The 14,221-nt window shown below is 39.6% G+C and overlaps 1 protein-coding gene across 2 annotated transcripts in view; it reads right to left on the reverse strand.

Annotated features, from left to right (window-relative positions):
* Positions 1-577: 577 nt before the first annotated feature.
* Positions 578-14,221, reverse strand: part of LOC137006177 (zinc finger protein 845-like) — a 48,718-nt gene continuing 35,074 nt past the window's right edge. The window contains exons 4-5 of one of the 2 annotated variants that reach the window (XM_067366741.1): positions 11,880-11,883; positions 578-2,634 (exon numbers count right to left, since the gene is read on the reverse strand). In XM_067366741.1, coding sequence (XP_067222842.1) covers positions 975-2,634; positions 11,880-11,883 — 1,664 coding nt within the window. In that variant the 3' untranslated portion in view covers positions 578-974. Of the gene's footprint in view, positions 2,831-11,879; positions 11,884-14,221 lie in introns of both variants that reach the window. The other variant, XM_067366750.1, reaches the window with a different exon arrangement.

Below are 14,221 nucleotides of genomic sequence, written 5' to 3' on the forward strand. Positions count from 1 at the left end.
TATAAAACAACCCTAACTCTTTTTGTTAGATATCAGTATTAATTACCAAATAGCTATTACAAAAGTATAAGCAAAAAGTATAAGAAGATAAAATAAAAAATAAAGCAAATGATTCAGTCAAACATACAAAGTCAGCGCTCTGGTAGGCTACAACAGTGAACTATAACTCCTAAGTATATAAAGTTATGATATTTCACTTTTAGTTCAACAAATTATAGATTTATGAGACCAAAGATCACCCGTTAGATATACAAAAGATTAATTATATTATGTTCAACCACTACAGAGACATCAGAGTCAACGGCAAACATCAGAAGGAGTAGCCAAGGTAAGGATGCTCTCAGCGGGGTACGTGAGCGCTGAGCACCAGGTGATCATCTGGATCTCACAACTCCAAATAGGCTCTACTTTTATCAATAAACCACAAATATGTAAAAAACAGTACACTCTTGCCTGAAAACTCTTAAAACTACATATCATGACATAATAACAGTAGTATGTTTGAATTACTTGGGTTTTTCTCCTCTGCTACTAACACTTGCTGGTTAGTACGCAATGCATTCTGGGATACCTGGCTGTCTCAAGTCCGCACAAGTCACCTCTCTATGTATTCGTGATAAAAAGGGTGTATCAAGAACACAACCAGAGATTTGAACTGTACTTGGCTAGATGTGAATTTTGAACTGGAACAGTACTTGGACGGCGACTGATGACATTTCACAAGAACACAGACAAGAGCACATATTGAGAAATGGATAACTATGAATAAATGAATGAATGAGGCATTTATATAGCACTTTACTATGTACTACTGTACACCCTAAATGCTTCGCAATCACATCAGGGGTCTCTCCTTATCCACAACCTGGATAATTCAACAGCAGACAGTGCAACAGCGCCAACTATAGGTGGAGAGGAGAGATTTGGTGTGTGTCTTAGAAGAGACGTTGTTTCTCAGCACAAAGATGAACTACTTATGATTTCAGACTGTGGTGATGTGGTTTCTCCACTGCATGGATCTTCATGTGTATCTTCAGGTGGTTTTTAATAGTGAAACTCTTTTTACACTGATCACACGTGTGTGGCTTCTCTCCAGAGTGGATCCTCTCATGTGTTTTTAGAGATGAAGACTGACTGAATCTCTTGTCACAGTGTGAACACTTGTAAGGTTTTTCTCCAGTGTGAATTCTCATGTGTATCTTCAGGTGATTTTTAATAGTGAAACGTTTTCCACACTGATCACACGTGTGCAGCTTCTCTCCAGTGTAGATCTTCTTGTGTTGTTTCAGATTTGCTAACTGATTGAATCTCTTGTCACAGTGTGAACACTTGTAAGGTTTTTCTCCAGTGTGGATCTTCTCATGTGTTTTTAGAGATGATGACTGACTGAATCTGTTGTCACAGTGTGAACACTTGTAAGGTTTTTCTCCAGTGTGGATCTTCTCATGTGTTTTCAGAGATGATGACTGACTGAATCTGTTGTCACAGTGTGAACACTTGTAAGGTTTTTCTCCAGTGTGGATCCTCTCATGTGTTTTCAGAGATGATGACTGACTGAATCTGTTGTCACAGTGTGAACACTTGTAAGGTTTTTCTCCAGTGTGAATTCTCACGTGTATCTTCAGGTGTCTTTTAATAGTGAAACTCTTTCCACACTGATCACACGTGTGCAGCTTCTCTCCAGTGTGGACCCTCTCATGTGATTTCAGAGATGATGAACGACTGAATCTCTTGTCACAGTATGAACACTTGTAAGATGTTTCTCCAGTGTGGATCCTCTCATGTGTTTTCAGATTTGATGACTGACTGAATCTGTTGTCACAGTGTGAACACTTGTAAGGTTTCTCTCCAGTGTGAATTCTCATGTGTATCTTCAGGTTACTTTTAATAGTGAAACTCTTTCCACACTGATCACACGTGTACGGCTTCTCTCTGCTGTGGATCCTCTCGTGTTTTTTCAGAGATGATGAATCACTGAATCTCTTGTCACAGTGTGAACACTTGTATGGTTTTTCTCCAGTGTGAATTCTCTGGTGCAGTTTTAATTGGTTTGCTGTAATAAAAGTCTTCTCACACTCAAAGCACATGTACTCTCTCACACCAGTGTGTATTTTCTCATGTTCTTTTAAATATTGCAGCTGTGAAAAACTCTTTCCACACAGAGAACATGAATGTGGCTTCTCCTTTGTATGAACTGTCAGGTGTCTCTTCAGGGTTGATGACTCTAGAAATGTTTTGTCACATTGATCACATGTGTGTAGCTTCTCTCCAGTGTGGATCCTTGTGTGTTTTTTAAGGTTTGTTGATTGAATGAAACTCTCCCCACATTGATCACATGTGAACGGCTTCTCTCCAGTGTGAACTTTAATATGACTCTTAAGATGTCCTTTTTGTGTGTAACTCTTCCCACATTGATCACATGTGAACGATCTCTCTCCGGTGTGAATTTTCATGTGTTCTTTAAGGCTTGATGATCGTGAGAAACTCTTCCCACACTGATCACATGTGAACGGCTTCTCTCCTGTATGAACTCTCATGTGAACCTTAAGATGTTGTTTGGTTGAGAAACTCTTTCCACACTGATCACATGTGTGTGGTTTCTCTCCAGTGTGAACTTTCATGTGTTCTTTAAGGCTTGATGATTGACTGAAACTCTTCCTGCACTGTTCACATGTGAATGGCTTCTCTCCTGTATGAACTCTCATGTGAATCTTAAGATGTTGTTTGGTTGAGAAACTCTTTCCACACTGAGTGCAGGTGAAAGATTTCTTGGCTCTTTTCTTTAGAGATGTCTTTAGTTCTTCACTCTCATAGCTTTCTTCTATCAGGTCTGAAATGAGAGAAAAAAAAGTCATTTAACTCTCTGAGGTCTGAAAACGCGCCGGCGCGTTTTGCAGGTTTTTTTCACATTGCAGCAAAACAGACTTAAAATACTTTTTGTTTCTTTAGCGCCCTCCGGCTGCAGTATGAATTAAAAACTCCATTCATGGAATAGCCTCTTCTTCTTTTAGATGAATCTGTGGACTAAAAATGCACAGAGAGCGCCCTCCGGCTGCAGTATGAATTGCAAACACCAGCGCTCATAGTGATGACAATGAATATTAAATAAATATAACTCCTCTGTATAGAAAATTGACATAAACATATGAGAATCCAATATTTCTCCAAATGTGCATGCTTTTAAACTAAAAGCCTATATTCAGACTCGCACAGATAAACAAGGAAAAAAGTTTGGTCAAGGTGTGTCCTGTGCTCTTTCTCTTTCTATCCAAGTGGTGCTTTCTTGTTTTATTGCAAAGTGTTTGATCTCAGCTTTTGTTTTAGCAGGAAAATCAAGTCTTAGATATTTTTTATATTTAAAACATTAGAGCATTTTTGTTATTTATATTTTAAAAAATATCACGTCATCAAGTTCTACAGACTTGTCTGTAGAAAGTTCTCATGCTCAAAGTCTAGACTGACTGCATCTTTAAATGTGTTATTATCAGTGTCCTACACGATTCACTCCAACCCTGTTACTTCTGACATGATTTTCCTCCTTTCAAAACAGGGATTTCTTAAAACTATGAGACCCAGGAAGTGACATCATCTGGGCTCTTTCTAGAAAGTCTCAGTTTTTATAAAAATTAATGACAGCATTCATCAACTCTGTTACCAAAGTTACTGTAAGAAAAGATTTTGCTCAAGTTACACTCACAACCCTGTCAGGCATTCTGGAAAGTTCATTTACTTCATAAATTTTGGTGTTTACAGTTTATTCCTAAAATAACAGTGTTTAAAACTACATTGAAAATGGCTAAATTCTGGAAACACTCCTGCAAATTGAGAACCAGATATGAAACAAATGTAAAATATTTAGTTTGATCTGATGTTGACAATCAATATGAAGGTTTCTCAAACTGAGTATTAAAAGGTGCACAGCTAATGGGCACCATTACAATTTTAAATACCAATAACATTGATTAATTACCATTACAATAATCTCACTTAAAGGTGCCATAGAACTGAAAATCGAATTTACCTTGACAGTTGAATAATAGTTTAGTACATGGAAATGACATACAGTGAGTCTCAAACTCCATTGTTTCCTCCTTCTTATGTAAATCTCATTTGTTTAAAAGACCTCAGAAGAACAGGCGAATCTCAACAGCTGAATCATCAGACTAGGTAAGCAAGCAAGAACAATAGCGGAAAATGGCAGATGGAGCAATAATAACTGACATGATCCATGATATATTTTTAGTGATATTTGTGAATTGTCTTTCTAAATGTTTTGTTAGCATAGGTATTTTGAACTGAAACTTCACAGACACATTCAGGGGACACCTTAGACTTATATTACATCTTGTAAAAAAACGTTCAATGGTACCTTTAAAAATTAACATTATGTATCATTTCATAGTTTAACTGTTTCTCTAAATGTGAAGAAGAATTTTGTTTTAAATTACTTTTTGGAAAACAAAAAGTTTTAATGTAACATCAACATTTAGTGTAACAGATTCTTTTTCAATTAATTATTTTTTTATGCTATATTATCCACTTTTTGTATTTCACCCATAAACTAAGCACATTAAGAATTAAATTGGTCTATCGTAAATTAACTGATGCTAATTCAGAACTTCATTCTGTTTCTCCATTACTACGTTTCTGGATATCTGTCAACATTTTAAAGAACTGTAAGAAAACAGTTGAAAGTACAAAAACAAAAATAATTGTTTATGTTAGAGGTCCACAAATCCCCTCAGTCTGTTGAAAATGAAATGAGCTTTAAGTGTCAATTTACAGCAGATCTGAAGACATCAGCATAATAAATGAGGTGAAAACAGGAACTATTGACATGAAATAAAGAGTGTTTTCAGCAGTTTCTCTGTTAATATTGATGATCCTCAGACTATCAACACTCATTCAACAAGACATTCAGACCATTAGCAGATCATCTCACTTTATTCTGAGTGTTTGATGATAGAAACACATTGACAGTGTACAAATTGTGAATAAAAAAGGAATGCAATAATTTACAAATCTCAAACTTATATTTTATTCACAATAGAATATAGATAACATATCAAATGTTGAAGGTGAGACATTTTGAAATGACATGCCAAATATTGGCTCATTTTGGATTTATTTAAAGCTACACATTCCAAAAAATTTGGGACAGGTAGCAGTAAGAGGCCGGAAAAGTTAAATGTATACATATAAGGAACATCTGGAGGACCAATTTGCAACTTATTAGGTCAATTGGCAACATGATTGGGTATAAAAAGAGCCTCTCAGAGTGGCAGTGTCTCTCAGAAGTCAAAATGGGCAGAGGATCACCAATCAGAGAAAAATAGCAGAGTTTGAAGTTATAATAGGGCATAATATCATCCAAAGATTCAGGAACAATCTCTGTGCGTAAGGGTCAAGGCCAGAAAACCATATCCCGTGATCTTCGGGCCCTTAGACGGCACTGCATCACATACAGGAATGCTACTGTAATGGAAATCACAACATGGGCTCAGTAATACTTCCAGAAAACATTGTCGTGAACACAATCCACCGTACCATTCGCCTGTGCCGGCTAAAACTCTATAGGTCAAAAAAGAAGCCATATCTAAACATGATCCAGAAGCGCAGGCGTTTTTTTCTGGGCCAAGGCTCATTTAAAATGGACTGTGGCAAAGTGGAAAACTGTTCTGTGGTCAGACGAATCAAAATTTGAAGTTCTTTTTTGGAAAACTGGGACGCCATGTCATCCGGACTAAAGAGGACAAGGACAACCCAAGTTGTTATCAGCGCTCAGTTCAGAAGCCTGCATCTCTGATGGTATGGGGTTGCATGAGTGCGTGTGGCATGGGCAGCTTACACATCTGGAAAGGCACCATCAATGCTGAAAGGTATATCCAAGTTCTAGAACAACATATGCTCCCATCTAGATGTAGTCTCTTTCAGGGAAGACCTTGCATTTTCCAACATGACAATGCCAGACCACATACTGCATCAATTACAACATCATGGCTGCGTAGGAGGAGGATCCGGGTACTGAAATGGCCAGCCTGCTGTCCAGATCTTTCACCCATAGAAAACATTTGGTGCATCATAAAGAGGAAGATGCGACAAATAAGACCTAAGACAGTTGAGCAACTAGAAGCCTGTATTAGACAAGAATGGGACAACATTCCTATTCCTAAACTTGAGTAACTTGTCTCCTCAGTCCTCAGACGTTTGCAGACTGTTATAAAAAGAAGAGGGGATGCCACACAGTGGTAAATATGGCCTTGTCCCAACTTTTTTGAGATGTGATGCCGCCATGAAATTTAAAATCAACTAATTTTTCCCTTAAAATGATACATTTTCTCAGTTTAAACATTTGATGTCATCTATGTTGTATTCTGAATAAAATGTTGAAATTTGAAACTTCCACATCATTGCATTCTGTTTTTATTCACAATTTGTTCAGTGTCCCAGCTTTTTTGGAATTGGGTTTGTATATTTTATAGTTTTAAAATATTTCGAAGGACAAAAAAATTATCTTTATTGGCTTTATTTCAAGTCAACTGTTACTTTGCACAAGCCCCTATGCGCTCACACACTTGGCACAGCCCTTGTCATTAATTAATATGAATTAATATGATTAGCCTTTTGCTTGACTACCTTATCAAACGCTAATAATGTGATGCTAGTGTTACACATACCATTCCTGTTCTTCAACTCAGACAGAATCAGACAGCTGCCTTCTAACAATCAGTATCCAAACGCTCACCCTTATGAAACTCAACCATGATTTTTGTAGTAACCATGATTTTATAGTAAAACTATGGTTTTACTACAATAACCATAGTTTAAATATAGTTCCCTTTCAAGGGCACTTGTGCTGCATAAATTGCTATAGGAACGCCTCTGGGTGATGTCGTCATGAAGCACATATGCAATCTGTCCAATCAGGAGACAGAACGTCATAGGCACGTGACGTCACTGACCAGGAACCATAAAGCCAGCCCGAAAACACTGTCATTCAGCTTCTGTGTCTTCAGCAAGCACTCCGTCTGATCTGTCTGTCTTATTTACCTTTGTCTGTCTACTTTGAAAAGTATTACCATGGCGAGCGAGCAGCTATACAGGAAGTGCGTGCACCCTTGTCCGCGTTTTATCCCGGATGGGGACTCGCTTGAAATGTGTGTTGTTTGCATGGGAGTGCACCATGCCCACGCAGCTCTCAAAGGGGGCTGCTTGTGTGCATTGTGATCAGCTGCCGCTGAGAATGCTGCGCTCCCGCCAAGCTCTCTTCAAGGAGAGTGGCTCGGTTCGTGTTCCCCAGGGCTCGGGTCCTGCTTCTGTCGAGGCAGGGCGGCGCCTTATGTCTTGGGGTTCGCAGATGGATGTATCAGAGGGGTTAGAGATGGGCCATGCCTTATCTCTGCCTTCAACTGGTGCATCTGGCAGTGTATCCATCCGGAGGCCGGAAGCACGCTTTGCGGTTTCTTCCGCTCCGGGGGATATGGTCACGTTAATGGCGTCTAGTTCTGAGGAGCTGGATGTTGTTAGCATGGCCACGGGAGAGTCTGAGGATTCGTCACTTCAGTCTCCCGCGAGCGAGGAGCTCATGGAGGTGCTTTCTCGTGCTGTGGCCAAGTTGAGCATCGATTGGCCGGCCGAAAAGCAAGAGCAGACGGTGAGAAGCAAGCTTGACGAACGCTTCTTGCCATCCAGGTCTGCTCAGCCTCCACGTCGGGCGCTACCATTTTTCCCGACCTCCACACTGAGGTGTCGAGGTCGTGGAAGAAGCCGGTATCTACCCGTGTCTACACACCTCAGACCTCCATTTACAGCAATGTGGCTGGAATGAGGAGACACAGGTATGGGGCGATGCCAAGAGCGGAAGAGACACTTGCGGGCCATCTCTCTCCGCACGCGGCCAAATCCCTTTGGCTGCCGGGCAAAGCTGCAGAAGCCGAGTACGAGCTCCCCGCAATACAGACAACACCTGAAGCAGAGTGTTGCTACCCGTGCTCCCCCTCCGAGGAGTTGGGATCTGAGGGCCGTCATTGCTGCCAAGAGGGCTTCGTCTAAGAGATCCTGACGTCAGAGGGGCGGTCAGGATCCTGAGGGTGGTCCCCTCCGGAGACAAACAGTGTTCACCTCATCATACGGTGCCCTTAGTAGATTTTTTGTCAGAGTGGAAAAATCTGTCAAAAGTATCTCAGTGGGTCCTGCGAACTATAGAAAAGGGGTATGCGATTCAGTTCAGAACATGCCCACCCCGATTCAACGGGGTTCTAGCCACAGTGGTAGACCCCGAGCAGGCTCTGGTGCTGGCACAAGAGGTTCAGACGCTCTTGCGAAAGGAGGCTATAGAGAGGGTCCCTCCTCCCAGCAGGGAGTCAGGCTTTTACAGCCGTTACTTCATTGTGCCAAAGAAAGATGGAGGATTACATCCGATTTTAGATCTACGACAATTGAATCGAACAGTAGCAAGTAGGGCTGGACGATTAATCGAAAAGTAATCGAAACCGAAATTCAGAACCTCTAACCGACGTAATTTTCCTGTGACGGTTATTTCGTTTTTTTAATCCTGTTAATACTTCCCCCTTAAAAACATAACTGCGTGTGTAGCCACGTGACTCCGCCCAGTCCAGTCAGTGGCATAAAAGCAAAACACGGAGGTGAACGCCGGTTCAACACATAGTGATGGCGCGCAAGCGGTGAGCCTTGCGTCTTGACTAAACTTTGTCAGATGTATTTGTTTTATGGTTTGGACATTCAAGCGATTAGACGATCGGATGTGTATTATTATATCGAGCTACCGCGCTTGCATAGATATATACATATATCTATGCCGCGCTCGCGCAGCTGCATGTGGCACGAACACTCACACAAACAGCTGCGCAAAAAGTGAAGATCGCGCACACACAGAGGAACGCAAAAACTTGTCAGCGCTGTCCTGTGATTTATCACTAAAATAGCTTAGAAACTCAAAAGTTATAGCATCTATTTTTTTCTACTTTTGAAGGAACGATTTACAACCCACAGCTTCACAATTAATAGAGAGACGGTATGACTAATTCACACACGCAATCACTACTGGTACTGTGGTAATTTATCTTTATCTGATTTACAATGAGCAGAAACCTGTAAGAAATGTTACAAACCATAGATAAAATAACTGCTGATAGTGAGCTATGATGTCAGATCACTCTTTCAACAGGAAAAAAAAAATCCCACCTTAATAGTCAATCATAGGCTATTTACAGTACAAACCTTGTCAGTGAACTATGAGGGAAAAAAAAAATAAAAAAAAATCGTTCATTAATCGTAATCGAGGTAAAATGTTCTCCCCCGGTTCTCCCCTTCGGCCTAGCCTTGTCACCCCAAACTTTTACCAAGTGTGTAGATGCGGCGCTGACGCCCTTGCGCATTCAGGGCATCCACATTCTCAACTACATAGACGATTGGTTGATTCTCGCTCAATCAGAGCAGATGGCGGTTCAACATCGAGGTGTTGTTCTAACTCATATGGAAAAGTTGGGGTTGAGACTAAACGCAAAGTAAAGTGTGCTTTCTCCTGCACAGAGAACCACTTATCTTGGCGTGGTATGGGATTCGGTTTATTCGGTGAAAGTCAGTTTATCTCCGGCTCGAATATCATCAATCCTCAATACTGTCTCGGACATAAGGCAAGGCCAGTCACTCAGTGTAAAACAGTTCCAGAGACTGTTAGGTCTGATGTCAGCAGCGTCCAACGTTATACCTTGCGGCCTGCTGTACATGAGACCACTGCAGTGGTGGCTCAAAACCAAGGGGTTCTCACCGAGGGGGAATCCGTTTAGTACGATCAGAGTCACGCGGCGATGCTTACGTGCACTAGACATATGGAAGCAACCTTGGTTTCTATCCCAGGGACCTGTGCTGGGGGCTGTCAGTCGCCGCGTCACGCTAACGACAGATGCATCCCTCATGGGTTGGGGGGTGATCATGAGTGGTCGCTCGACACGGGGTCTGTGGCAGGACCATCATCTCACTTGGCACATAAATTGTCTAGAAATGATGGTGGTATTTCTAACTTTGTCTCTGAGGTCTGGGAGGAAGTATCTCAAACATGTGTTAGTCAGAACAGACAACACATCAGTAGTCTCGTATATAAATCACCAGGAGGGTCTGAGATCACGCCCGCTTTACAAACTGGCGAATCAGATTCTTCTGTGGTCCCAAGGGAAACTGCTATCCCTCACAGCAGTTTACATCCCGGGGTACCTGAATGTGGGAGCAGACATCCTGAATAGGGAACGAGACACTGTGTAACCTTGCCATACTCCCTGCATGCCCAAGAGCGACTTGCTTCAGACTTGAGAAGCTGAATGACAGTGTTTTTGGGCTGGCTTTATGGTTCCTGGTCAGTGACGTCACCCGCCTATGACGTTCCGTCTCCTGATTGGACAGATTGCATACGTGCTTCACGACGACATCACGCAGAGGCGTTCCCATAGCGATTTACGCAGCGTCTCGTTCCCTATTTAGGGAACTAAGGTTATATACATAACTGAGATGTTTTTGTAGTAAAACCATAGTAACTACAAAATAACCATTGTTTTACTATGGTTTTTGAAGTAAAACCAGAGTAACTACATAATGAAAGTACTAGGTTACTAATGTAACCTCGGTTCCCTTAGATATGGAATGAGAACTGCATTATTTGTCTTTCTAAAACAAGATGCTACAGGGGGAAACTTCTTTTTCTCTGATTACTGAAGCCTTTTTCAAACTGCATGGCCATCAGGGCCTGATTTTAATATCTGAGGTCGAGGATGGGTTTGAGAGGTCTCCTGGGAGGATGAAAAATGTGAGGGCGTGAGGGACAGAGTCGCATTCTGAAAAGAACGCTGTCCGCGAGCACAAGGAGGCTACACTCATGCTCTTGCAATAAGAGCAGGTCATTTCAATGAGCGTGGCTTCTGTGTGGGACTTGCCCAGACATTGAATGCACTCACTGTGTCCGTCGTCCATGTGCAAAGGGACGTTGATACAACGGCGCGAGAGATCTGCTCGAGTTTCCGGTTACTGGTTGTAGCCTGTCTGCCTGTCCTGTCAGCTTCCGGTTACTGGTTGTAGCAAGCGTGAGTAACTAGCGCGAGAGGAATGTTGGATTAAAAACTAGAATGCTGGATGACTACTGTGAAGACGCAGCAGAATCGGCTTGTTGAGTTATTGGAGGAGGTTAGCAGCTGCTCCTTCAAAACATTGAAAAGGATAAACGGATGGCGGAGCATGAACGGAGGGTGGACGATCTGGAGCAGTACTCCCGGGTGAATGATTTGCTCATCACCGATATTCCCATCAAACCACGCTCGTACGCACGCGCGGTATCTGCGGTCAACGTTAATGACCCAGGGGAGGAGGAGGTACGCTCAGTGGAGCAACAAGTGGCAGCCTTTCTGCAGAGCAAAGGAGTAGAGCTGGACCTGGATTGCATTGAAGCATGCCACCCTTTACCCAAAAGGATCAATAACGACAGATCAGCAGTTATTCTGAGATTTGTTAACAGGGAAAACAAGACGGCATTGCTAAAACAAGGCCGCAAACTCAAAGGGACGAATATATATATATATATAAATGAACATTTAATAAAAAAGAATGCTGAAATAGCAAGGAAAGCAAGATACCTCAAGAAACAACGAAAAATCCAACATACATGGGTAACAAATTGCAAAATCTTCATCAAGTTAAATGGGTCTCCTGAGGAGGCGAAAATTCTCACAGTAAGGAATATAGGAGTTGGACAAGTATCAGTAATCATAATGTACATCAGCCATCTGGAAACAAATAAGGTAACATCTGACTTATACTATTAGAATTAACACTGAGCTACATACAGTTAGCCAAAAGGAAAATTATACAGAGACAGATCTATTGCAGAGAATTGAAGAACTCCAACAACTGGACTTAGATGCAATTGAACACGAGTACAATATGCATGATGTAGAGACTGATATTGATCCCGACAACAATTTTCTTTCGTACATAAATAATAAGTGCAATTACTATACAAATGAACAGTATAGCAATAATTGCATTACCAAGGACAAATTGTCTATTACCCATTTTAACAGCAGAAGTATGTATAAGAATTTCAATGCAAAAAATTTCGTTTATCCTTTCAGTGTTATAGCTATATCTGAAACCTGGTTCAATCAAGAGAAAGGAATCGACTTTGAAATAGATGATTATGATCTCCATTACGTAAACAGACAAAATAAAATAGGAGGCAGGGTTGCGCTCTATGTGCACAAAACTATAAAACATTCTGTTCTGATCAATATGTCAACAGCATTTGATAATGTAATGGAATGCTTAACAATAGAGATCAATAATGGAAAGAAAAAAACATTATTATGAGTTGTGTTTATAGATCACCTGGATCAAGTGTTGATATTTTCAATGAAGAGTTGGAGAAACTGTTTTCAGCTGTTAACAATAAACCTATATTCATCTGTGGGGACTTTAATATTGACCTTTTAAATCCAAACAAACATAAATTGACTGATGAATTCATTGAAAGAATGTACTCTATATCTTTATTCCCAACAATTACAAAACCTAGTAGAATCACATCACACAGTGCAACCTTAATTAATAAAATTTTTACAAATAATTTGACAAATAACATAAACGGGCTGCTTCTTTGTGATATTACAGACCACTTACCTGTTTTTTCCATATATGACTGTAATGTTTCTAAAACTAGTGAAATCTGTAATGTGACTTGCAAAAGATTACAAACTCAAGAAGCAATTAATGCATTTAATGATGACCTGGGAGTGCAAAACTGGAGCTCCATTTATGGAGCAATCGATACAGACAGAGCTTACAATAACTTTTTAGAAATATTCACATCATTATATGATAAGCACTGCCCCATTTCAGTTTATAGCAAACAGAAGAAATATTCAAAATGTCCCTGGATGACTAAAGGTGTACAAAATTCATGTAAAAAGAAAAATAATCTTTATAAATCGTTCATTAAATTGAAAACTAAAGAAGCTGAGATTAGATATAAATTGTACATTAACAAATTAACTGATGTAATAAGATTAGCCAAAATATTATATTATAAGAAATTATTAACTGAGAATAAAACCAATATAAAAGGAACATGGGATTTATTAAATGGCATTCTCAAAAAAGGTTTAAAACAAAAAACATACCCAGAATATTTTGTTGATTCAAATGATGAGTATCAAAATATGGATAAAGTAGTTAATAGCTTCAATACATTTTTATAAATATTGGTCCTGATTTGGCAGAAAGAATCCCAGATGAACATATAGAGCATAATATTGGAAAAACTGAAAAAAAAATCCTAATTCTATCTTTCTTTCACCAGTTAGTGAGAAAGAAGTAATGGATATTGTTCAAAAGTCTGAAAATAAATATTCTATGGACTGTCACTCCATCAATATGGCACTATTAAAAAAAGTTATAAATAATATTAAAGCACCTCTAACGCACATCTGTAATCTGTCACTTCAAAATGGCTGTGTTACCAAGAAAATGAAAATTGCAAAAGTTATACCAATATTTAAAAATGGAAATAAACATAACTTTACTAATTACAGACCGATTTCACAGCTTCCTCAATTTTCAAAAATTCTTGAAAAAAATTTTAATGTTCGATTAGAAACATTTGTTGAAAATTATAAACTGATTAACGAAAGTCAATATGGATTCAGAAGCAAACGATCTTCATCAATGGCTATAATTGATGCAATAGAGGAAATATCAAATGCACTGGATAATAAAAAAAATTACTATTGGAATATTCATTGTTCTGAAAAACGCCTTTGACACTATTAATCACACTATACTACTCAAGAAGTTAGAAAGGTATGGGATACGTGGGGTGGCTGGAAAATGGGTAAAAAGCCATTTAAGTGACAGAATACAGTATGTGCAGATGGGTGAGTTCTCATCTAACTGTTGTGCAATTTCTTGTGGTGTTCCTCAGGGGTCGGTATTGGGCCCAAAATTATTCAACTTGTACATCAATGATATATTTAATGTTTCACAATTACTTAAGTGTGTTTTGTTTGCAGATGATACTAATATTTTCTATTGTGATGACTGTTATGATAAGCTTGTTAATGTTGTAAATACTGAACTAAGGAATATTAAAAAATTGTAATTATAAAATGGTAATGGTAATTATAAAAATAACTCGAAAAAGCCCATTGAGATAGATGGGATA

Source organism: Chanodichthys erythropterus, chromosome 3 (assembly GCF_024489055.1).
Source record: "Chanodichthys erythropterus isolate Z2021 chromosome 3, ASM2448905v1, whole genome shotgun sequence".
NCBI classification, from domain to species: domain Eukaryota; kingdom Metazoa; phylum Chordata; class Actinopteri; order Cypriniformes; family Xenocyprididae; genus Chanodichthys; species Chanodichthys erythropterus.